This window comes from Sparus aurata, chromosome 5 (genome assembly GCF_900880675.1).
Source record: "Sparus aurata chromosome 5, fSpaAur1.1, whole genome shotgun sequence".
In the NCBI taxonomy this organism is placed as follows: domain Eukaryota; kingdom Metazoa; phylum Chordata; class Actinopteri; order Spariformes; family Sparidae; genus Sparus; species Sparus aurata.
In genome coordinates this window covers 6649716-6674715 of record NC_044191.1, presented here as the reverse complement: position 1 = coordinate 6674715, position 25000 = coordinate 6649716, and the positions used below count along the sequence as shown (strand labels likewise).

The 25000-nt window shown below is 41.6% G+C and overlaps 1 protein-coding gene across 6 annotated transcripts in view; it reads left to right on the top strand.

Moving 5' to 3' along the window:
• Window positions 1–25000, top strand: part of ncor2 (nuclear receptor corepressor 2) — a 143279-nt gene that overhangs the window by 81410 nt on the left and 36869 nt on the right. For all 6 annotated transcript variants that reach the window (XM_030417952.1, XM_030417954.1, XM_030417950.1 and 3 more), the window contains exons 15-21: window positions 3507–3643; window positions 10341–10501; window positions 14468–14530; window positions 20529–20671; window positions 20851–20989; window positions 22969–23392; window positions 24458–24578. In XM_030417952.1, the coding sequence (XP_030273812.1) occupies window positions 3507–3643; window positions 10341–10501; window positions 14468–14530; window positions 20529–20671; window positions 20851–20989; window positions 22969–23392; window positions 24458–24578 (1188 nt within the window). The remainder of the gene's footprint in view (window positions 1–3506; window positions 3644–10340; window positions 10502–14467; window positions 14531–20528; window positions 20672–20850; window positions 20990–22968; window positions 23393–24457; window positions 24579–25000) is intronic.

The following is a 25000-nucleotide window of genomic DNA, read 5'->3' as shown; positions in this document are numbered from 1 at the left end:
ATCCACGAACTTGTAGCTCAGGCGGAGGCAGAGGCTCCAGATGCTGCGACGTTTGTGACGGGGGACTTCAATCTATGCAGCCTAAAAGAGCACTTACCCACATACCAGCAATATGTCACCTGTCCCACTCGTAATACAGCCTGCCTCGACCAATGCTATGGAAATATCCATGACGCCTTCTACCCTAAAGTACTGCCCGGTCTTGGGAACTCGGATCACAACATGATTAAACTGATGCCCGCTTATGTGTCCCGGCTGCGTCGTGAGAAAGCCAGAAAGGTGGAGGTTAAGAGCTGGACTGTTGATGCAACCGAGGCACTGCGAGACTGTCTGGAGTGCACGGACTGGAATGTAGTGACCGACGGGACTGAAAATGCCAATGATGCGGCGCTTGCCATCTCTGGGTACATAACATTCTGCGAGGACGCAATTATTCCCAGAAAGAATGTTAAGATGTTTTCCAACAACAAGCCCTGGGTAACCCCAGAATTAGAACAACTTCTTAACCAAAAGAAGCGACTGTTTAAATCAGGTGGAAACAGAGAAGAGAAAAGGACAGTGCAGAAAAACATAAAAAGTATGATCAGAGAATGTAAAGCAGCATATAAACTTAAATTAGAAAGCTTCTTTAGATATGATGCTAGGAGAGCATGGCAGGGGGTTCAGGCAATTACAGGATACAATCCTAAAAAATATCTCATGGCAGTGGATAATGAACTTGATATGGCCAATGATTTGAATGATTTTAATTGTAGATTTGACATACATGATTTTAGGGTTGAACAGGATTTGGTTCATAGAGAAATCAGTGGTATGAAGTGTGTGGACATTGACATTTCTATAGATGATGTCAAGTCTTATTTCAGACATGTAAATCCCCGTAAAGCAAGTGGGCCCGATGGTATTAGCAGCAGGACATTAAAGATGTGTGCAGATCAGCTGGCACAGCCCTTTCAAAGGCTGTTCCAGCTGTCAATAGACACTTGCGTAGTTCGTTGTCTGTGGAAAAAATCTCTGATCGTGCCCGTGCCCAAAAACAACAAACCCAGGGAACTTAATGACCTGCGCCCTGTTGCCCTTACATTTACAGTAATTAAATGTTTTGAAAAAATTATTCTGAAACAGCTCTTATGTGAGGTCTCACCACTTTTAGACCAAAACCAATTTGCATATCGTGCGGAGAGAGGGGTTGAAGATGCACTGCTGACCTTGACAAACAACATAAGCACCTTGAACAGGCAAAGAGTCTTGTCAAGATTGTGTTCATAGACTTCAGCAGTGCCTTCAACACAATCCAACCGCACCTGATGGTAAAGAAATTGGTACACCTCGGGGTAAATCCAAGAATAGTTTTGTGGATTTATGACTTTCTGACTAACAGTTGTCAACAAGTCAAATTCAATTCATGCGTCTTATCCCTAAAAGCCATAAACACAGGGGCACCAGAAGGGTGCGTCCTGTCCCCTATTTTATACACCTTATACACTAATAACTGTCAAGCAGCCTCCTCAGACCACACTTATTTTAAATATGCTGATGATACAGCATTAGTGGGTCTAACACTGCATCCCTAGAGGGTTTTGAAAGGGAAATGCAAGGTTTTATGAAATGGTGTACAGATAGTTTTAATGCGAAGAAAACAAAAGAGATGGTCTTAGATTTTAACAAAAACGGAATTATAGTTCCGCCCTCAAATATTAGTGGTGAAGTAGTAGAGCCGGTCTCAACATATACATATTTGGGTGTTGAAATCGATAACAAACTGACATTCAAAGAATGTGCACAAAATAAGACCAGAAAATTGCAGAAGAGGATGTTTTTTCTTAGGAAACTGAAACACTTTCAGATAGATAGCTGCCTTCTTCAGATGTTTTACCAATCTCTCTTGCAGAGTGTCTTATCCTTCGGACTTATTTGTGCCTTTGGGAACATGTATATTCAGGATCAAAAGAAACTGCAACGAGTAGTCAAAATAGCCAGTAGGATCATTGGAGTTGATCAAGTATCTGTCGCTCAGTTGCACAATGACCTCAGTTTAAATGAGATAGATCAAATCTTAAACGACTCAACCCATCCTCTCCACCTGAGTTTTTTAAGAAGTAGCAGATCAAGTGGCAGAATCCTGCAGAGGAAAATTAGGACCACAAGGTACAATAAGTCTTTTGTGCCTACAGCAATTAGACTGTACAACAGTAGACAAAACAATTTCTAAGTATTTTAAACTATTTCAAATGAACATTCAATTATTTTATTTATTCACACATGCCTGTCATGTCTTTTCATGTTCTTGTTATTTGGTCTGTTCTGTTGTTGTTTGTAATGTGCAATGGTGACCACATGAGTTTCCCACTTGTGGGATAATAAAGTTTACCTTGACCTTGACCTTGATGACTGCTACTGCGAATAGACATTATGTTGTCAATCGTCAGTCATCATTTCCCAAAGCTAAAGATGACATCCTCGAATGTCTTGTTTTGTCCACACAAAGATATTCAGTTTACTGTCTTAGAAAAGGAGACAACAGAAATTCTTCAAATTTAAGAAGCTGGAAAGAATGTTTCCTTTTTTTTGTTAAAATATTTATCAGTTGATCACCAGAAAAGTTGGCAGATAATTTAATAGCTGGCAGCTAGTTGTTGAGTGAAATCTTAACCACATTTAGTGTGTTTGTTTTCATGGCAAATATGCTGTAAAGGGTTAAACAAAGATGAAGACAAAGCAGCTGTAACACTAGCAATTTCCCCTTGGGAATCGATAAAGTATTTCTGATTCTGATTCTTAGTCAGTATAAAGCAGTGTTTAAGTTTTTTGGTGAGACTGCATGTCTGTGCTAATCTGAACCCTAACCCTAAAAGCCCAGACAGGCAGGAAACTGGTGAGGAAGTGGTTCTGGGTGCTTCAAGAGCATATTTAGGGAACTTTCTTATCCTGTTTTGTTTTGCCTATGCAGAAAATGACAAGGGTGTTTCAGGTTGGTACTTCTTTACTTTAAACAAGTGAACCCACATCTTTAGAAATGTCAGATAGGAATCTTTTTATTTGAATGTTTGTTTTTATATGCTTCGCAACTTCATGGTGCAGTTTTTCATGTTATCTCATCAAGACGCCAGCTAGACATCACGCCGTCGGCAGCTATGTCTTGGATTAGAGATGTGCCACAGGAAATGCCTCCTCAGTCACTGTTTGCTAAGAAGCATAAGATGTCTGTGGTCAAAAGAGATCAACTGTGGCTCTTTGTTACAGAAACATTTGGAGGAATCTGCAGAAGTGAAAAAGTCACCTTTTATTACTTGTTAACAGTTCTCCCCCCTTTCCTAGGTCAGTAGATTGATTGTTATCTCCGTGAAATTATTTAGGTGATAATTGCATCCGTGTTTATGTTTGTGGGTCAACACATTGAAGTTAATGTGTCTAATTTGTTGTAGGTTACAGGAGAGGTCAAGGTTTTTGTTGAAAGCCTTTCCTCTTTTTAATGCTGTACCTTTCTTCTGTCTCCCTTGTCGCAGCACGGCCAGCAGCAGCAGCAACAACAGCAACAAGTGCACCGGAACAGCCAGGAGGACAAGGAGAAGGAGGAGAAAGAGAAGGAGGGAGATAGGGATGAAGAAAAAAATGAAGCTGAAGACAAGGAGGATGGAATGAAGTGAGTTACTGCTTTTACTTGGTAAACCTTCAAATATTTCTAACATAATGTTGCGTGCTGCAACCATGATCTCCTTCAGTGATTGGTTAGAATAGCAAACCGGCAGATCAAGAAGAATGAGACACTGAACGTCACTCAAAAATCTTCTCACTTTCACATTTCTCCAACATACATTTTTAGAATAGTTCCAGGTCAAGCTTCAGCAAACACAGCAGGAGAAAGTTTGGTTGAGGGGAACAGGTCTGGAAATCCAGTCATTCTGTAACCCTCAAGCTCTCACGTCCTCATGTCCAGCCAGACTTTCCACCTACAGCGAATCCAACATCCATTTGGTCTCCTTATTAAAACAGCTGTTTTCCTGTTTATGCTTTTCTCCTTCCCAATACTGTGCCAAGTTTCATTTTTAAATCTGTTCATATTTTGCTAGTCTTGTATTTTTTTGGGTGGGGAAAATAAGGAGTGCGATTAGCCTAGTTGTCATTATGAAATGTCAGTGTATTAGAAGGAATGTGTGTGTGTGTGGGTGCAGGTGGGTGCAGAGTTGGAGGAGTAGGTGTTTTCAGGCACTGCAAGCAATGGAGGCAAAACAGCAGATGGAATAACGCTGCATTTTGGTGCCTGAAAATTAATAGATGAATCATCTATGTCTATATTCATGCACTTTATTATGATGTCAGCTGAGGTATAGTAGCTTGAAGTAAGAGCCGGTCATTTTTATTAGCAGTTGTGTCGGGTTATAAGATGATAATGAAGCATTGCCTCTCTGCTAAGAGGCGAGGCCAGGGGACTCTGTGACTCCCAGCACACCCTGCTGCCTGCCTGTCCCTGGCACAGCTGGCTCGACTATATTTAGGGCCCAACCGGCTCCTCTCAGCAAGATTAATAGAGCTGTGGGAAGATGAATGGAGGTGCAGTGGGTTCAAACTCAGTGGCTGTCTCCTGGCATGCCATAGTGCTGACACTCGATAAATTATCTTTGAGAAAAAAATAAAGTAAAAGCAGTATCTGTGTATATACGATCATATTTGGTCCTCGTTTGTTTTTGAGTTGTTTTTGATAGCACAGGAAAGATTGTATTGCTATTATTGGTTTATTTTTATTTTATTGAACAGAGTATGATCTTTAGGATTTTGAATGATATCCCAAAGTGTACATTGCAACCTGCAGTTAAGTAGTGGCACATTTTTGTTGTTAGCTTTGAACTTCAGCTCATTGGGTTAAAAGACATCTATGTACTGTGTTGCTCAGATTTCTGCGGAAGTTAGCATATTAACCTGGTAGCCCTGGCCCATATGTCATGTAATACCAGTTTGTGAGGTGATAGTCTGATAGCCCCCTTAGAGTTCTCAACTCTTATGAATTTACAAAATAAACTGTGAAAAAACAAAATGTCAAAAGGAAATATTTTTCCACCAATTTCACCTAGTAAACATTAAAATACAACCATACAAATCGGTCCGTGTATCATCTGATCATTCAATTATTCCATTTAATCTGGCAAACGAAAAACGAAAAAACGAATCAATATTTCGTTTTTCTGTATTTCTGTATGCACCAAACATTGAAAACTGGTGTATATTTTCCTATTTTCAGCCTAAAACGGAAAATATAATAAACAAGGAAACCAACACGAAATAATGAATCTCATTTCCATTTTCTGTTATTGTTATACCATTTCCCACGGTACATTTCTGCTTTGCGCATGCCCAGGGTTGGGAGGGTTACTTTAAAAATGTAGTCCGATACAGTTACTAATTACCTGTTAAAAAATGTACTCAGTAACGTAATCCAAGTACCACAATATTAAAGTAATGTAACTTGATTACTTTAAGTTACTTTTGGATTACCTCAATACAAATGCAAATAAAGACTTCCTCTGAGGAACACATAAAGCAAATTAAAAATGTAATTAATTGTAGGGTATGTTAGATTTATTCAGTTTTATTCATTGACTACTAACTATTCTGCTGTATTCAAGAATTACATCACATATTACAATAATAGTAGTAATAATAATAATAATAATAATAATAATAATAGTAACAATTATTATTAGTGTTATTGTGACTACTAGGCCTATTTCTAGTAATAGCAGTTGTAAAACACCCCCACATATAGGATGTGTGTCACTTATTTGTCCCCCAAAATTACCCATACAATTTCCTAATATAATCATGCTATTTTAATACCTTGTTGTGATCTAAAGTGTTAGTGACCCATTTCAGTCACTGCAGGTGTTTCAGGCAATTTTGTAATGTACAAGCCTCACAAGGTGGCAGTAGCTACATTTTAAGTGCCTATGGGGCCCTCGAAAGTCAACGAGTTTTCCACGATGAAGTCCGTGCAAATGTTTCACAATAAAAGCGTACTGAGCTATTTATGTTAGAGGACTTTTAATTTGAGACGGACACAGGAAGTATTGAGTTTGTATTAACAATGTAATGTCTTCATTTTAACAGGGCAAACGGGAGCGAACCAAAACGAGACTTCAAAACTACCAAAAACCTAAACACGTACCAACCCGGTCATCAGCAGCACCACCCACAGACCCAGTAGTAACACCTAGTAGCAGCAACAGCAGTAGTAGTTGTTACAATGACAGTCTGGTTAGCAGGCTAACTAATGTTAACTTTAGCTAACATAATTTCTGTGTAGCTAGCTAACGTTCGCAGTTTCGCTTACCATTAAATGTTTCTTTAAATTGGATGTGGTGTCCTTGGACGATGACAGTGTGTGCACAGCTGGGAGGCATAGCTTGCACTGTACAGTGATGTTGTTCCCTCTTACTTCTTTAGAAACAAAGTAATGGCGAAATTTCCACGCAGTGAAAGCATTTTTTTCTCTAGCGCTCGAGTCCATAATGAGCCGTCTGGCTTCACCTGAGAGCAGAGCGTCGTTGTGACTGACTTGTAGTGAACTGTAGTAATGTGTGCGCGCGTAAATACGGCATTGCCGCATTGGCAAGTGTTAGATTAATTCATTCACATTTATTCATCATTCATCATCATATATTTTAATTGTAATCCAACTAATAATCCCATTTTTTTTCCAGATGTATCTGTAATCAAATTAAGGCTTTTTTTTCTGTAACTGTAACGGAATACAGTTACTGTTTTTTTGTATCCTAATTACGTAACGCCGTTACATGTAGTCCGTTACTCCCCAAGCCTGCGCATGCCCAATGTACAGTCTGGTACCTCTGGTCGCTAATTACGTTTTCAATAAAGCATTGGGGGTAGAAAAAAATCTTTGGTCGCGTAATATACTGTGGTCAGCCAGCCGTGGTTCGCGTTTGCTTGGTAAAATCACCCGCACCTTTTTTCAGTGCGCAAATGCACTAACATTTACGGTAATCGTACTGAACCCGCTCTGACTGGGTCAGACTGCAGTCTCACAATCAGACCCAAGACACATACGAGATTTTTACAGTAATTATTCCCAGAAATAAACTGAGGGGATCACGAAGGATCCTTCCGGATTTCAAAGTAAAGGACGACATGGGGAAAATGACATTGAAGTACTTTTGCTGTGTACTTTTCGAGTAATACGTTGTCAAAATCCTTAACTGATAACAAGAATAAGTATTTTTGCCCACATTTGATGACGTAGAAATGTACATGTAACAGAGTATCATTAGACTGTGGTGTTGCTCCCTCAAAGATCTGATATTTCCTCCAACAGTGTGAAAATCTGAAACTTGGATTCATGAGTAGCAAGTCATTAAAAAATTACATTGCACCTCTATCATGTTGTGAAATCATAATTAATAAAGCTAATGATTTGATAGATTTACAAGATTATTTAAAAGTATGTTGTTATTGATGTATTATGAATGTGTAATCATTACAAAACCTCCCTCTCAGCCCTATGTGAGTGATTGGTGTATGTCTTTCTTGGATTTTTCCTTTTTTTTTCAAGCTTGAATTTGAGGGTTCTGCCCTGATGTTGCCCCTGGAAAGTGCTTGAGCTTCTCTCCCAGTTTGGGGGGCACAGCTCCCAATGCTCCTAGCACCACCGGGACCTTTTTGGTCTTCACCTTCAACATCTGTTCAAACATCAAATTTGGGCAAAAATACTTATTCTTGTTCTCTGTTAAGGATTTTGACAAAGTATTACTTGAAAAGTACACAGTAAAAGTACATCATATTATTCATGCAAGTAGTCTAGGGAGTGCTTAGTTCGGTAGTAAATGAATCTTGGACTCCTTATTGAAAATAAGTTTTTTATTCCACATCAAAGTTAGGTGAAATATCATTAATCTTGTTCAGGATTTTGACAAAGTAGCTATTACTCGAAAAGTACACAGTAAAAGTACTTCATACTAGTTATACAAGTATTCTAGGATGTACTTAGTTTGGCAGTAAATGAATCTTGGAGTATTTATGGAAACATTGTTTTTTTGTTGTTGTTTTTTTTTTCTCACGTCGTCTTTTACTTTGAAATCCGGAAGGATTCTTCGTGATACCTTCAGTTTATTACCGGGAATCAGTGGTATAAGTATCGGTGGTGCAACTTGCACCGGGGCCCAGACGTCATCAGGGGCGCATGAAGGAAGCAAAAAAAAAAGAAGAAAAAAAACAGCTGTTCAGAATTGCCACAGGCCCTGTTTTTGTGAATGAAATATCTGGGGGCGGGTCGGTATGGTAACGCTGAGTGGCCTTGATGCCTGTCAGTCATGATGAGTCGCGTCTCGTCACCTTTGTGTGTCTGCAGCTGAGCACTGTGATGCAAGTCTCTCTCCCCGGAGAGTTATACCGTACAATACCAAGTAATAGCCGGGGCGTTTATTTGTTTCAATCACTGAACAGACCAGGCGTTTATTTGGGACAGGCGTTTAATTCCTTCCTCTCAAAAATCTGGGATGAAAATGTCACAAACTTCTCCAGCTTCTCAGTGAATTCTCTGGCATCCTTCTGCAAGTGAAGTTGTTGCGGCGGGGAAAACGATTCAGCCAACCAGCACTCGCTGCAAACTCCTCATCTCTGCTGTCATTCACGGTGGCTTACATTTGTTCCTGATCATTTTGCGGGACACTCTCGTGGCGTGCCCGTTTGCTGATAATTCATTCCCGCATGTTTATCTCAAACTTCTCGCTAGCCTTCTTCCTCCCACCAGCAGGCAGCCTGGCCATGTTGCTGTCCTCCTCAGACAGACGCTGAGGCTCAGTTAGATTTTTTCACCAATCTCTCACTTTCTTGGGGTCGACAGAGAAATGTCTAGCAGCTGCTTCTCCCGAGTTTTCCTCTGCATATTTTACGACAGAAAGTTTGAATTTCAAGTCATACTTTTTATTTTTTGCTGCACTGGAGCCATGGCGATCATCAGTGTGATACTGACTGCGGTTAATTGAAACCTGGCTATTATTTTGTAATACGGTGGCTGTGTGTGTGTGTGTGTGTGTGTGCGTGCAGTGTGCACGAGCGTGCGCTTGTGTTTCGGGGCACAAAAAAATATTTGCACCGGGGCCTATCACCATGATGTGACGCTACTGTCGGGAATAATGACTGTAAAAGTCTCGTATGTTTCATGATTCTGATGCCACACTGCAGTCTGACCCACAGTCAGAGCGGGTTCAGTGCGATTACCGTAAATGTTAGTGCATTTGCGCACTGAAAAAAAGGTGCGGCTGATTTCGATAACAGAAAATGAAAATTAGATTCCTTATTTCATTTGGGTTTCCTTGTTTATTATATTTTCCGTTTGGGTCTGTAAATGGGAAAATAAACACAATTTTTCAATGTTTGGTGCATACAGAAAAACAGAAAAACGAAATATTTACTTGTTTTTTCGTTTTTCATTTGCCAGATTAAATGGAATAATTGAATGATCAGATGATACACGGACCCAAATCAAATACATTTTATTTATATGGGCCAAAATCAAAATCACATTGCCTCAGTGGGCTTTACATTCTCTACAGTGAGCAACATCCTCTGTTGATGTCCCCTTGAGCCTTGTGACCCTTGATTCAAATTAGGAAAAACTTGCAATACAACTTCTGATTTCAAGTTTCTGTCTTTTACTGAACTAAGATGATCTAAATTGCTCCCTTAATTCTCCTGTCCCCACCTGCCACGTCGTCTCAACCCAGGAGTAATAGTCCTGGTCAGAGCTGCTGTTAATCACCTCTGTCCTGTATTCCATGTCTTCAGACTGACCTCCGTAGGTCTCAGAAGCTGTGTTAAGTCCCATTCTGTTGTCTGGCTGTGTTCACTTGGAGGCTGCTTGGGAGTATTGTTGCCCAGGGTGCCCCAGTCATCCAAGACTGCGGGTTGGGCAGTCTCCTCTCAGCTAATAGGGCCACTTGGCTCGGCTCCTTGGCTAACTGAGCTACTCACCATGGGCAGCTGGTTGCTATAGCCAGAGATGGCTACAGCAAAGAGTATAGTGAGCAGCAAGTCAGGGTTATGCTGCCTCTATAAAGTACTAGGATTACAGCAATAGGATTTTTCAAAGTCCACAAATTTATCAGAAGTTTCAAGAAAATCCATGACATGAACTGGAAGGCCTCAGTGAGTTGGCATTGGCATAATTTTTGGGTTAATAACAACTATTTCTACTTTAATAAATTTTTTTATCATCAGTGTCCTACAATGCTGCCTGAGAATAAACTGTGTTTTGGGCATTAACTCAGCGACCCATCATATGTTCACCTTCAAACGATCTTGCTGACTCTGTTGACATTTCCCAAACACAGGGATGACACCTCTGGAGAAGATGCCGAGGACAAAGAGCCCACTATTGCTTTCAAGGGTCGACGCACAGCCAACAGCCAGGGGCGACGCAAGGGCCGCATCACCCGCTCTATGACCAGTGAAGTAGAGGAGACCACCACACCGCCACTCAACAATGAGCTCGGTCAGTATCTCTGCACTGCACCAAATTAGTGCCAGTTGCTCCTCTGGTTATTTTGTTTATTTTAACATGCGCATAAATCCATCATGCAGCTACAGGCACATTGTAATACTGTATTTGGAGAGGGTGATGTGGATAAATAGTTAAAGGGACAATTCACCCCAAAATCAAACATACCTATTTACTAGGGATGGTGAGATTCACCGATTCGTATCGGTGCATCCGTATGAACATTAACGATGTGGTTGCATCGATGACAGAAGTGTGCATCGGTTAAAAAATCCGGATGAACTCGATGTATCGTGTATAAAATCTCTGCATCGATAAAATCCGACTCGTATCTATACTTAAAATAAACTAATTTAGAAGTAGGACCAAGCGCTTGTTTCCGTTCTCATCACCACGGCCGCGATCGGCCAATTCAGCCAGAGTCACGTCTCACGCGAGTTGGAGGCGGGGTGAGCAGAGCACCAAACAGCAGGCTGGAAATCAGAGCCGGTCAGAGAGAAAGTAAGCATGGATGAAGAAGAGATACACTCGCCGGTCACTCACAAGTCTGGTGTTTGTGGACACTTCGGCTTTTATAAAGAGATGGTCAGCTTGAGAAATGCCATCTGTAAAATGTGCCGTGCCGCGATTAAACACACAGGGAGCACAACCAATCTAAGCTCTCGCCTGAAGCGGCGACATGGCGTTAATGTGACAGAGAGGTGTTTGTGTCGCTGCGTGGTTACACGTGAGTTGTCCTCGTGCTGAAAACGTGACTTTTCGCATACATGACGTCACTCACCGAGACGCAAGAAGAAAGCAAAAATATATATTTTTACGAAGGAAAGTGACAAAAATAATAGTAAGGCACGGTGACTTGAATAAGTACTTCAATCTGATTACTGGTTTGGAAATATTAACACTTTAGATTACTCGTAGTGGTCAGATTAAGGTAACACGTTACTGGCATCACTGATTGTGTAGTTTAGGTGCAACATGGAGCTTAAAGATGTAAAGAAAAAAAGGAGGAGGAAGATTGGAGATATGGACCCATTTCAAACAAGTTGGCGCAGTGACAACATGTGTGTCAATCTGTACAATCTGCCAAAAGGCAGCACTGCTTAGAGTTTAGTTTCCCATTGTCCCTGTTGAAAGTGTGAAGCACACTGTAGAAATAAAGAATGAACATGAACTATCTGCACCACTTTGTATTCCATTGTACAATATTCTTCTGCATCGCATCGTATCACACTGTATCGCATTGTGTTAAACCAAATTGTACTGTATTGCACTGTATCGCAGTAGGTGGGAGAATCGTATCGTATCTTATCGGTGGTTGTTTTATATGAATCTTTAATGTATCGTATCGTTGGCAGTGTATCTAGATGCATATCGCATCGCCTCAGTGTTGAAGATGCACATCCCTACTATTTACCTGTAGTGCTTTTTGTTTTGGAGTCTGCCTTATCTCCAATATGATGGAAATAAATTGCTTGTGGTGCCAAAAAATACAGGAGTGAAACCTCAACAGCAATGTCTCTTTACATAAATCATGGCCCAGCTACTTGAGATAATCCACGGACCTTGTTGTGAGCAATTTTATATTGGAACTTTTTTTTTCATTATCTGCGTAGAAAGATGTGTGCTCCTGCTCATGGGAAAGAGGCTAGCTAACCAGGTTAGTTACAGCTTAATGTTTACTTTGTTTACTGTGAGCTGCAGTATATTAGCCATGCAGCCCAAGCTTTTAATATCAAGCAGTTCATTTGCTCACAAATTGCAACGGACACATTCTCTGTCAGTATTTTCCAATGAGAATTCAACATGCTATCAAATGCATTAGCTATGGCAGTCCCCGTGTGCAAGCCTGGAAACTCTTGCGCTCTTTTAATTTCAAAGTTATCATCGATCCATTGAGCAGTAAGGCTTAACATATTCGTTTGACTTACATCGGAGCTCCAAATATCCTTCATGAAGCTAATGTCACTCACACTGCCGTCTAACAACTTCTGAATATGCGTAGCTACAATGTCGTGCAAAACAGGGAGGGAGACGCCAAAAATGATGGCGACTTGGAAGGCTGTAGCAGGGCTCAGTGTGCTGTATCAACTGGTGAAATCCTTGTTTCTCTACTATGGAAAATGGTTGGTTAAGTGCAATCATCTCCATGTTTGTCTTTGTGTTTGACTACATTTTCTTTCTTGTTTGAGCGCTTGCTGTATTAGGCTCCCAACTGCTGCTGTTGGTGTTTTAGGCTGTCAGCTTGCCCCTGATATTGGTTTTGAAGTTATGGATGGCAGTTCTTCCTATGAGTGATCAAATTGATGGTGTTGAAGGGTTTGACACGGCATCCTCTTTGCATTGATTCGACGTTGCAAGTATTACATACTGTAATTTGCGTTACTTCACCTTCGTCTTCTGCATGTAAATCACTTGCTGCATCACAAATTCTGTGTGGCCTAAAAAAAACACAGCTGCGCTGTCCTGATGCAAAGAGCAAGAGCTAGATTGAAACAGACACTGGTTGTTAACATCGGACCAGTTTTGCTCAATGGACTGATGTCAATGTAAGACCGATGACTTACATCGGCCGATACCGATATGAAGGCCAATATATCGTGCATCCCTAGTTGGCAGATGTTCAGAAGAAAATAAAATAGTTACTACATAAAACTGCTCACAACAATTACTTTGAATTATCATCAGTATCTGGGTCATGATTTCTGGAAAGAGACATTGCTGTTGAGTTTTTCAACTTTATTTGAATGATAAAAAAATAAAGTGCTATCTAGTTCCATTACTTTGGAGAAAGGCAGACATCTCTACGGCTGATATCTCCAAAACTCAACAACTTATACCAAAACAATCTAGATGGATAAATAGCACTACAGGTAAGAGAAGCGTGTAGTTTGGATTTGGGAATTAACTGTCTTGTTAACCTTAGTAATATGTGTGATTAACACCCACTACATTCATTTTTATTTCATATTTATTATAAGGATATCTCCTGTCAGGAGGATTTCAGCAGTAGCGGATTAAATTACAAGTATTTTACTCTGATCACACAAGATTGATTTGTCACCTTTGATCTAGTTGTGGCCTTCTGCCCCACACCACAAGAGTGCACTGTTGTTCCGTTTGTCTCCATTCACTTATTCACATTCAGTCATGCACTCACCACTTTTTGAGTGAAACTAAATATGAGAGGCATAATAACAAATCAGACCAGTGAAAAACTGTCATTGCAGGAGATCTATAGTTTAATTCTAATCTGTTGGCAAAAGACAAAGTATTATTTAAAGACAGAATACTCAGTGTGTCAGCAGTGTCCCCCTGTTCAGCTCCTTGCAGATGGTAAGTCAGCCATGCACACACTAACACTCACTGCAGGCTATCAGCGTTTTTTGATGTCTCAGCAGTTGTGTGTGTATATACTGCAGTCACTCCTGCAGCACAGGTTCAGTTACAGGGAATCCCCAGGTGGCTCGGGCTGTGGGGGCTCTCATTGGCAGCCCCCCTCCACTGCTGTTTGTTCCCCTGCTGGCAGCAGTGCTTACTGCCCCACTGTGCCCTTCACAGGGCCATGTAGAGGACACATAAGCACAGGCTTCTGCCCTGCTGTCTGCCAGGCAGGGCCAGGGTCGGCCTAGCTTACAACCTGTGCAGGGAAAGAAGCCAGTTGTTATGTCTATAATCATTAACTGACTTCTCTCCTTGTATTTCCTGCTTCCTCCATCTAAAACAAACAGTCCTTGGCGACCCATGCTGCAGTGCTTCACTGGCAAGCCACCCAAGTCACCCTGCCACCCCCACCGTCTCATACTTTTTTCTTCTCTAATTTCTCTCTCTCTTTCCTTTCCTCGTGTCAGTCACTCCCTAACTGACTTTGTGACAACTGCCAGTCCCCCCCCCCCCAACCCCCTCCACCCCTCCTCCCGCCTTCTCTAACTTGGTTGTTCTCTTTTTTTTTTTTTCAACCAGCCAATCTGGAGATGAATGAGAGCTCTCGCTGGACTGAAGAAGAGATGGAAACTGCCAAAAAAGGTAATAAACATTTAACCTTTCTTCTCCCCGTGAAGTGTAACTTAATCGCAGTACCTGTGCATTATAATAAAGGTGCCAAAGGACAGAGCACAAGAAGCAGCTCAAGCTTCTTTTTTTTTTTTTTTTTAGCATAGACAAGTGATGTGGCTGTGACTTCCTGTTAGTGAGGCAGCAACCACCACGTGCTGCCTATGCGTGTCATTGTCAGTCTGTTGCTCTTTGGAGCTGTTTCCCCGTCTCTCTGGGTCAAGGCAGCCTGTCTTTTTATCAAGTAGGCTGTAAAGTCTGCCTCTTATCAGCCAGCCTCTGCAGATGAAGCAGTCATTAACTCAGCATGTTTATTGTATCTGACTGAAGATTACCCAGAAGCCTGTGGCTGATCCACAGAGGTCACTGACACTGCCTGTCTCCTGAGCGTGTTTGATTGTGTTAGTTGCATGCAGTCTTTGTGTCTTAGTTACTGAGTTAATAATGAGCCCCCCACTCTCAGTGGTTTCTAATGCGTACTCCTCTGTGGACAGGGATTTCCCACTGATCTGTCACAGCAGATTGACAGTCAGATCTGGTTCTAATCTGTCATACGGTAGAAGTGATGGGTGCTGCCAACAGTTAAGTAGATATTTACGAATGCTCTCTAATTGTTTGATTCCTCTATTGATTGTACAAGGAACCTAAAACCTTAACCTGGTGAATTATTGAAAGTGTAAATGTTTACATTAAGAATTAAATCAAACAATTTCAGAGATTGGTGGTTAAAATCTGCATATGGAGAACTGAATGGGATATTGTTAATTATAAAAATGCTGCAATGACACAACAAAAAGTCATGACAAATGGAGGCTTCAGTATTTCAACCAAAGAAAATAATTTCTGCTTATCACTACCCATATTAATAAGATAGCCGATGATCAAATGAGCAAAGAATGCACTTGAATACTACTGACTGTGTGTGTGTGTGTGTGTGTGTGTGTGTGTGTGTGTGTGTGTGTGACTCTGAGACAGAAAGCAGATGACAGAAGCAGTGTCTCCGTAAATGACACCAAATCATGGTAGAGACTCTCAGCAAAGTTTTTAATCACATGACTGTTGACACTGGGACAATTATTGGGATTATTCTTCAGAGATTTATTGGCCAAGCAGAAAACCTTCCCACACCTTGAACTTGATGGGACCCCATCATGCATCCAAAGAAAGGGGCATGTATGAAAAGATCGATCTTGGCATTTTGTGATTCCTTATTGGGTCATTCAAATGAAAATCTTTTCTTTTCTTTTTTTTTTGTTTAATATCTTATCTTATATCTTTTTTAAAAATCTTTTTAAAGGTGATTTTCAAAATGTTGTTCTGAGGTGGACGAGCATCATCTTTGTAATGACAAGTCCTTCTTTCTGTTCATGACTCAACCAATTTCACTGCAAGACTGCTGGTTTGTGGCCATTTGGAGATGATGTGTCATCTTGCTTTGTGTGACTCTAGTTCTGCCTCTGACTAATTTAACCTGTCCTCCTTTGCAAACAAAACAGAAGATGAAGTAAAGTGTTTCTTGCCTTGAATATGATATTGAAACCACATTTGGTGTGGAGGAGTTGTGGCATCTGTCTCGTGCTGTGTGTGTGTGTGTAGTATCTCCTGCTGTTTGGGGCCTGTGTATGTGTGCAACTTTTTGTGTTAAGGGGTTATTTTGCCATAACTGGCGCTGGCCTGGCTTGAACACGGTCCTGTGTAGTAATCCTGGTTAATGTCTTCAGTTCCATTCTCCTGCAGTGGGATTAGTGGGGCTCTCCATCCCAGAGGATTAGCCTTGCAACTCGGTGGGAGCGGGGCTTCTGTGAATGTCTTATATAACCAGAGCCCCGGCCACAGCACTGGGGCCGAAGAGGAGGAGCTCTTCTGGACGTTTTTCAACAGCCACCTCAACACATGCCAAAAGGGATCCCCCCCCTGCCCCATTTCCACGTAGTATTGAATAAGCTTGTCAAGGTGCTCTCCCTGCAAGTGCTAGCATATGTTTAAACGAGGCTTCGGTGTCCTGATGCTAATGTGTTGATCCACTTGAGCTGAACAGAGCTGAATAATGGCATTTATAGTGCCTGCCAGGACATCATCATTCCAGCATGGCAGCGCCAGCCAACGCTGCCTTCGAGGATAGCATGGCCACATTTCTAGATGGATCACTCTGTCTTCAATGCTCTTAAATACTGCAACCTCAAACAAGAGACAGCCAGTCTTTGCAAAGCTTCTCTCATACACTCACCACTTCTGCCTGCCTGTGTGTGTAAGATATGTGTAGTAAAGGTTGAGCTTGTGCACACCAAGCTGTGTGTGTTTGCATGTGCACCGCTCTTGGTCGCCGTTTATGTAAGTGCACTAATCTGGCAGGCTTTGCTTGGGTGCAGGCAGCTGGATAATGGCCCCTGCTCTGCTTGCTGGAAGAACCCATTTAAAGGAGCAGCAGGTAGAGAATGCCATATTACGTATTTCTGTATTTATCTCCCACTGGTGCTCTCTCTCGTTCTGTCCGTCTCTCTTTGATGGGAGGTGGCAACGGCCCAGATTGGCAATAGCTGTGGAAGATTTGGCAAGTGGCCCTTTCCCCCCACATACTCACTTTGTCTCTCCCCTCACTTGGTGTTGTTATAGACTGGAGAGAGGTCACATTCAAGATGAAAAGCAGGTCAGTCAGGAAAAATGTGAAAGCCTTTATGCTTTCTAATGGTATCAGCATCAACTCCCCCTCTACCCCTCCTGTCCCTCCCCTTCTTCTCTCTTTGCTTACTCTCCACTTCTGTATCCTTTCCCTTTCTCCATTGTCTCTTTGGCTCTTGGCTCTGCTTTCTCTCTCTCTTTCTCTTTCTCTCTCTTTCTGTCTCTCTCTCTCTGCTCTCTGTTTACTCTTGAACCGACTGAGTGTGTGTTTGTCTGTGTGCAAGTGTATTAACGAGAGAGAGAGAGGGAGGGTTCGAGTGAGTGTGTACTCATGCATTTGTGTGTGTGGGTGTGGGTGTGTGTGCGCGTGCGTGTGTGTGTGTGACTGCGTGCGTGCCTGTGCGCACATGTGTGCGTGCCGTGGTGCCTGCTGGCAGACTGAGGCAGGGGGTGGGACGGACCGACAGAGAGAGGGAGGGAGGGAGGGAGGGGAAAAAGGGAGATAGAGGAGAGATCAGATGAGGGGAGAGAGAGGCAGAGCACCGCCCCACAGTCCCACTTTCCTGTGGAAGTCTTCCCAGACGACCGCCATTGGGGAGAGACACGGCAGAGAAGAACAGAGCTGCACTCAACAAAACACAGGGAGGACACAACAAGAGGAAAAGGAGGGGAGAGGCCAGGAGCATGTGCTGTTTTGGAGCATGTCAACCTAACACCGGCTCAAATATCAAGCCAGCTGGCAGGGAGAGCTGAGACTGAGCTGTGTTCATCTCCTCTGCTCTGAATCGGAAGGCCCAGCCCGAAGAGCTTCCCCTCTGGCCCTCCAGAGATCAGACGGTCTGAAAGTGTTATCCACTGCAGGGCCACGAGACGACGGTCCTAGCGACAGGCATGTGACAGACAGGAACAACCACTTTCTGGCTGCACCAGGTGTTGATTGGACTTTCTCTGGGAGGAGCTTAAGGGAATACAGTTTCCTGATTGGGTGTGAGACTACCACCTGCTTCAGTATTGCTGCTGCTGATTGGATCTTTGCTCCATGTGTGTTGCTCCAGCAACTAAGGCCCGTACTTGAGCAGAGCTGCTGGATATTGTGTTTTTGTGAGCGTGATGGAATAAACTGGATGTAGTTTGCTAGAGTAACCCTTGACTTCAGTAAATTATTTTCATTGTTATTGCTTCAGGATCACTGGGTGCAGTGTTTGTCTTTGAATGTGTACCACTTTCTGTGTCTTTGTTTGCCTCCGCACATGTTTGTTTGTGTGTACTCAGGTTTGACTTGTAGGGCGGTCTGCCGACCCCTCCTCCCCTCTTGTGAGAGGCTGTAAAAGGTTAATAGGTGTCAGTCACATGTCTCAGTCCTCTCGGAGCAAGTCATGCTGACGGCTCTGCTCTTTGTAGAAGCTTTCCTAGCAATGCCTTTAGTGGCAGCAATGAATATTTCAGCTGATAAACCTCTTCCACTTGAACATTTGGATAGGTTTCTTTATGCGCAACAGGTTGTTGGTGCGCAGCAGCTTTCAGACAAGAGGAGCTAAGACTTGAAGATCACCTTTACTTTTTATGGCAGTGCTTTTTATACTGGCATTAATACATCCTCACCATTAAGAGATTTGGAGATGAGAGCTAGAGATTTTCTAGCTGTTATGGCAATAGTGTTGTTTTTCTCATGAGTTGTTTATGTGTGACTTAGGTAGTGTTTGAGTGCAGAGGTTAATATAATAGATATGGCTTCAAAGGTTTGAACTCTAGATATGCTGCTGTGCAGGCACTTTGTTTTACACTTCCTGATATTTGCAGTGCCTTGTTTATGTATGTATCTTCAAAATTAGAAGTCAAAATAGTGACACCCTGTTCCCTGAGTATAGAGACAGATTTAAGAAACACCAAGCTTTGTTGTGTGTTTACTGTTGAATCCCTGATAGGTGGTATTTTCTGTTGTACTCTGTAATCTTCTTTATCTTTATCTTTGGTAAATGTTATTTTCACTTGTCTAACCCAAACCTCCAAAAAGACAGCAGGACAAAGTCAAGCTATTATTGTAAAATATATTCTTAAAGAAGAATTTGTAAGTGTTAATGATACATCTTGGGAAAAAAATACATTTAAAATGATAATCCCCTACCCTGTACACATAAATAAATACAGTCTCAAGAATAAAATCCTAGAAATTAAACTTGTAAACCTCCAATAGACTGTCTTTTATTTCAGCCAACTTAGATAACAGATAACTTATTAATAGCATGATTCTCTAAAGCTTTGGTATCATAGTCCATCTCTCTGGTGAAGCTAAAATGACGGGGCTGTAAACTCCTGTCCTGTCCTCTCCTTTGGCTCTGACTTCTGCTTGTTGTCCTACTGCCTCCATTAAGCGATGAGATGCAGAGACCTCTGAACCCATGTCCAAGGTTATCCCAGGAAGTGTTGGCTCTCTGCCAATTAATAGCACCTCTACCCCAACCCCCCACCCCAACAACTCTTTGAGAGGCTGTTGCCAGGGCCTGTCAGGCTGGCACAGGAAACAAGTGGGTGGTGTAAGCTAAGCCTCTTACAACACATACTGTTAATGAGCTGCCTTTAGCAAACAGCAGACTCTCTGGGAGGGGGGGACACAGGAGCAAATTCTACGCTGTCTTTCTCACTTCCACTTACACACTGACTGCTCTTTACATGTCTTCCTTAAGCGCACATAGAGTGGTGGTGTATCCGTGTGTGTGTTCCTCCTGACAGGTTGATCTATCACAGCTTTGGCCCAGCGGGTGCATGTAGACTCTTGTGTAAGGCACAATCATGTGATTGACTGCGTAAAGGACCAGGGTTTCTTGGAAAATGGGTCACATCTAAGTCAGTCAGAATGTGACACAGGGTGACCCCAGTGGAGAAAGTTGTGATGTCATTGGTCAGACCGACGTTTCAGCCAGCACTCCTCTCTCTCCCTCTTTAATTCTGTGTATTTCAGCATGTGGCACCATGCTGCTGCTGGGAGAGTTGGACTCTGTGTTACATTGTGAGCTAAACTCCCAGGTTGTTCTACAGTTTTAGCAGCTGTAAAGAGACAAATATTGTTGGCTATTGATTTACCATAAGGCGACTTGCATATTGTGCACTTCAAGACTGTGTTTGGAGATTTTGTTCATAGTATATAAACCAAAAAAAAAATGGCAAAATGGACAAGCTTTACTCTGCACAGCTTACATGATATTTATTTTTTCACAATTACAAAAATAATTTCTTTTGCTCTGGAGTAGAGATATAGTCATGCAAGGCCAAATGTCATCTATGTCAATCTGTCTTTGTCTCTGTCTTTGTGTTTGTATCCTAATCCTTCTGTTTGTCCATTTGTTATTTCCAGGCCTTCTTCAGTATGGTAGAAATTGGTCAGCCATCGCCAAGATGGTGGGATCAAAAACCGTGTCACAGTGCAAGAACTTCTACTTCAACTACAAGAAGAGGCAGAAACTGGATGAGATTCTGCAGCAGCATAAAATGAAATCGGTAAGCACTAGGAGAGCTTTTGAGCTGTATTTTCTCCATGTGATGCTTACAAAATTAAGTCATTACTTTTCGTGCAAGACCAAGCTATAAAATTGTGTCTGTTTTTTCTTCTGCATCTGAAGATCCTTTGTGCCCTTGGACATTTTTTTAAATTTAGCGCGTGTTTTGTTTTGAACCAGGAGAAGGAACGAAAGGCCCGTCGTAGGGGCAAAGCCCTGCAGAATGAGGAGGCCACTGCCGCATATCCAGCAGAGGAGGAGGAGATGGAGGGTTCAGGAGCCAGCGGCAATGAAGAGGAGGCCCCTGAAGATGGAGAAGGTACACCAATCCAACGAGCTGCGTGCACAATGCTAACTGCCAAAACATCAATGCTACTTGCATTTATTAACCGAAGAGTTTTTGAGCATAATGGAGTAGGATGATGTTTTATTCCAATAATTAGTATTTGCACAGTAGGGAAGGGGTTATGCTGATCTGTATCAGCATTTGAATGTAGATCAATTTTATGTAAGATGTTAAGAAAAGAAAATAGAAGCCTTTGCAGAACTAGTTAATATGCACATTACTATTCAAAAGTTTGAAATCATCTGCCGTAAATGCTTGATTCTGTACACTCAGATGGTTGAGAGGACTGGTATTTTTGAATCCTCCTCCTGGATCCAAATAGATAAAAAAAATAATAAATTATACAAAGGGTTTGAAAAATAACCAGACTTACAAGAGAAAGGACAGACAAAGTCTCATGCTGTTTTACACAAAAATTAGCAGATACATGCAAGTTTTTGATGTTGGTAAACCTGCTCAAATAGAGGGATTGAGTCTTTTCCCATTTAAGTCCATTTCTCATTACGATCCCGCCCGGAAAAACAGGAAATAGTATAAAACAGCAAATCACACACCTCATGAGACTACATGCGAAGACGTTAAAACTTGTTTTGAAATGTCTTAATCAATAATTGAATTAGACGCATTATTTTTCCAGATTTCATTAGAGATTGAGCCCATTAGCCACTAATGATTACTGCAAAGTAATTTGACACTGTAGTGAATTTCAATTGTACCCATTCACATTAAAGACAAAAGCCAGATGTTAGTGGGTGGTAGTGTTTTTTTGGTCGACTGTGAAAGGCGTAAAAGAATTCTCTGTATAACAGTTAATTAAGAATATAAGGGAAAACCAATCATTGGAAAGACACACATTGGTAATGTTGATAATGCTTATAACAAGCTGGAATTAAAAAGCATGATACTTTAGCAAAGCTATTCTTAAAACTTCAAAATAGAAACAGGAGATTGGTCTAGGGTTGGCACCATTGGGATCAGATGACAGAATATAAACTGAACATGCTAAAGAGTGATAAAACACAGTAAATCTAACCCCTGAGTAGACTGCCGAGGCACAGTTGTGGCTCAGTTATAATCTTAGGTCACTTAAGCTTTTTTAGAATGGGAAACCAATTCAAAGTTGAATTTCATTTGACAATGTTCTCTCCTGTGCAGAACAGGAGAGAACATTGTCCTGCAAATAAAACACAATAGGGACATGGACATTGGAAGTTTTCATCATTTAATTATTTTTCTAACGTGAATTATACATTTGGCGTCTGAATCATACTGTTTTTGTGTTAAAATAGCCATTATTGAAGGAAAAAAAACATCAACAGGTGATACCAAACTTATGAACAGTTGTATAGATATTAGGTATACCTACCAATTGAATGCATTCCAATGTGACAGATCTGCCACAAATTCCTCCTTTACAAAAATTATAAGGGGATTTTTGTTATTATGGCCTATTAGTATATATTAGAAGCATGTCAAGTTCATTGCAAACTCTAGTCTCAAAACTAAGATCTGACAATGGCAATCAAAGCTGAACATCATCTTTGTTGAAGTAGAATTGTACCTGATAAAATGGCTACTGAATGTTTATAATGTAATTTAACAATAAAACTCTTTGAGTAGCTCCCTGATAGCCTGGAGAATCGTGTTCTGCAATGACGGCTATCCTGAAAGTCCTGCTGTAGTTTGTTGATGGAAGTATACTGTGTAGACTGTACCTCCACAATACAGCGTTGAAACCCTGGGGGATTCAAGCCCATCATCCCAATTGGTTTTGTGGTCATCCTTATTGTACAGTGAAACCTGATTAGGCAGAAGACTGGCACTGTGAAGAATCTGGTTTAGCAGAAATATGTGGAGAAAAAATGGAAGAAAAAGGGACATTGAGATATAACATGATTGATAGTGTAAGCTCTGTCCTGTCTTCTGATCTGTTTTTTTTTTGGTCCTGCCAGGTGGAGCTAACAACAGCTCTGACACAGAGAGCCTGCCCTCACCACACTCATCAGAAGACAGCAAGGCTAAGGATGAAGGTTCAAGCAGGTCAAAGGCCAGCTCCAACAGCGGGGACAAGGAGGCCACTGGGTCTGACTCGGGCCCAGCCGGGGATGAGAAACCTCCTATCAAGGAAGACGCAGACTCGGCCATGAAGCTGGAGATAAAGACGGAGATAGGGGAGCCCAGTAAAGAGCAGCCAACATCAGCCAGCGATGCCACAGATAAAAAACCTACTCCAGCGGAGATGGAGGATGTCAAAAGCTCAACCAAGAGCTCCAAGAAGGACCATGTGGCAAAAACAGGCTCCCATGGTGACAGTGACTCTAGTGCCACCTGTAGTGCTGATGAAGTGGAGGAGTCAGACAACGCAGATAAGAGCAGGTAAGAGGTGGAAATTAGAAGTCACTTACCATTCGTTTAGATAAAAATTATATACTCGATCTTTTCTGTTTTGTTTCATTGATGACATCATTAGGCCTTCTTGACATTATTAGTCTCGACGTGCTTCTAGTTTTTGAATGGCAGTTTACTAGGTTGTCCTACTTCTCTGGTCTATCATAGCAGACATCAAATAATACAGCAGCGAGGGTTTTGAAGTGTTGTTAGTTGCCTAGCTACACTGTAAAGCCTTGTTGTATTTGGCTAGCCACTTATGTGTGCACCACATATTGCTCTTTTCTATCAGCCACAGAGTTAATTTGTACTTTATATGAATGGGATATGTGTACGTATGTGTGTGTCTGTGAATGGGCCTTTAAGTAGAGAAATGGGTGTCAAAGTGCGTGGGAGGAGTGATTAGTCCTGTTTGCACGGTATTTGTTAATTTTTTTCCATGACAGCAGACGACATGTACTGGCAGAGCCAAGGGAAACGCTGCCCTCTTCCAAAGCAAACAAAGGCTGTGTGTGTGTGTGCACATATGAGTGTATACACTTTTGTGTGGTTGTGCATGAAAGTGTGTGTCTGTGTCTATGATTCAGATTATGATGTGTGCTTTCAGCAGTTGTGCGAGACATGGATATGGATTTTTACTTGCAATTTATTTTCATAGTCTCAGGCTTCGTTATCACTCATTCTACATTCTACATCCCTCCCACAGTGACACGCACGCACACACACACACACACACACACACACAGATCCCATATATTCCTTTTGGTTGTTTTTTTACGTTTTAAAACAAGTTATCTGCTACTTCAGTTGTGTAGGAAAATGCTGCCTCACTGTTTGCTGTGAAGCTCCAGAAATATTTTGCCAACTACGAATCTTCAGTTGACATTCCATGGAGATAATGAAAGGATTTTCAGTTTGTGAACTGGTCCTTTAGGGTTTGTTCTTTTGTTTCTAGATTTTAACATTTGCGTTAGAAAAAATGGAAAAAGTAGAAAAAGATTTTGGGAAAAGGCACTACCTGATTTGTGTGTCTGTGTGTGTGTGTCTGTGTAGAATGACGTCTCCAAGGCCAAGCCTGCTAAACTACACTCACGATGGGGTCATATCCTCCCCGCTGCAGAAGCCCATGGACCTGAAACAGCTTAAACAGAGAGCTGCTGCCATACCACCTATTGTAAGTCATTAGTGAAACTCTGTGTGTCTTTCTCTGTTTTTGTGTATTTTACATTCCTCATACATCCCACTACAGCGAGGTGAAAAACATTTGAGTTTTTCTAGTTTTGGAGTCTTTCCCCCACCTTACTTTTTGTAACAGAAATCTGATTTGCGGACACACATACACAGTGGTATCCATGCTATCTCACGAAGATATCAGTATAGCAGGTGAAAAATTTAAGTCTTATTTGTATAAGATAAACTGGCCAGATGGAGAATGATGGGATAGATTGCTTTGTGGTGGAGAAATTAGATCCAAGGCATTCGGGAAACTTTAGCTTACCAAGATAAGAGATGATTCGTAGCTATCATGTTTATCAGATACTGTATGTAGCTAACCATATGTCCCATATACCAGCAGGTAGGAGTTGGCTTGTGTTA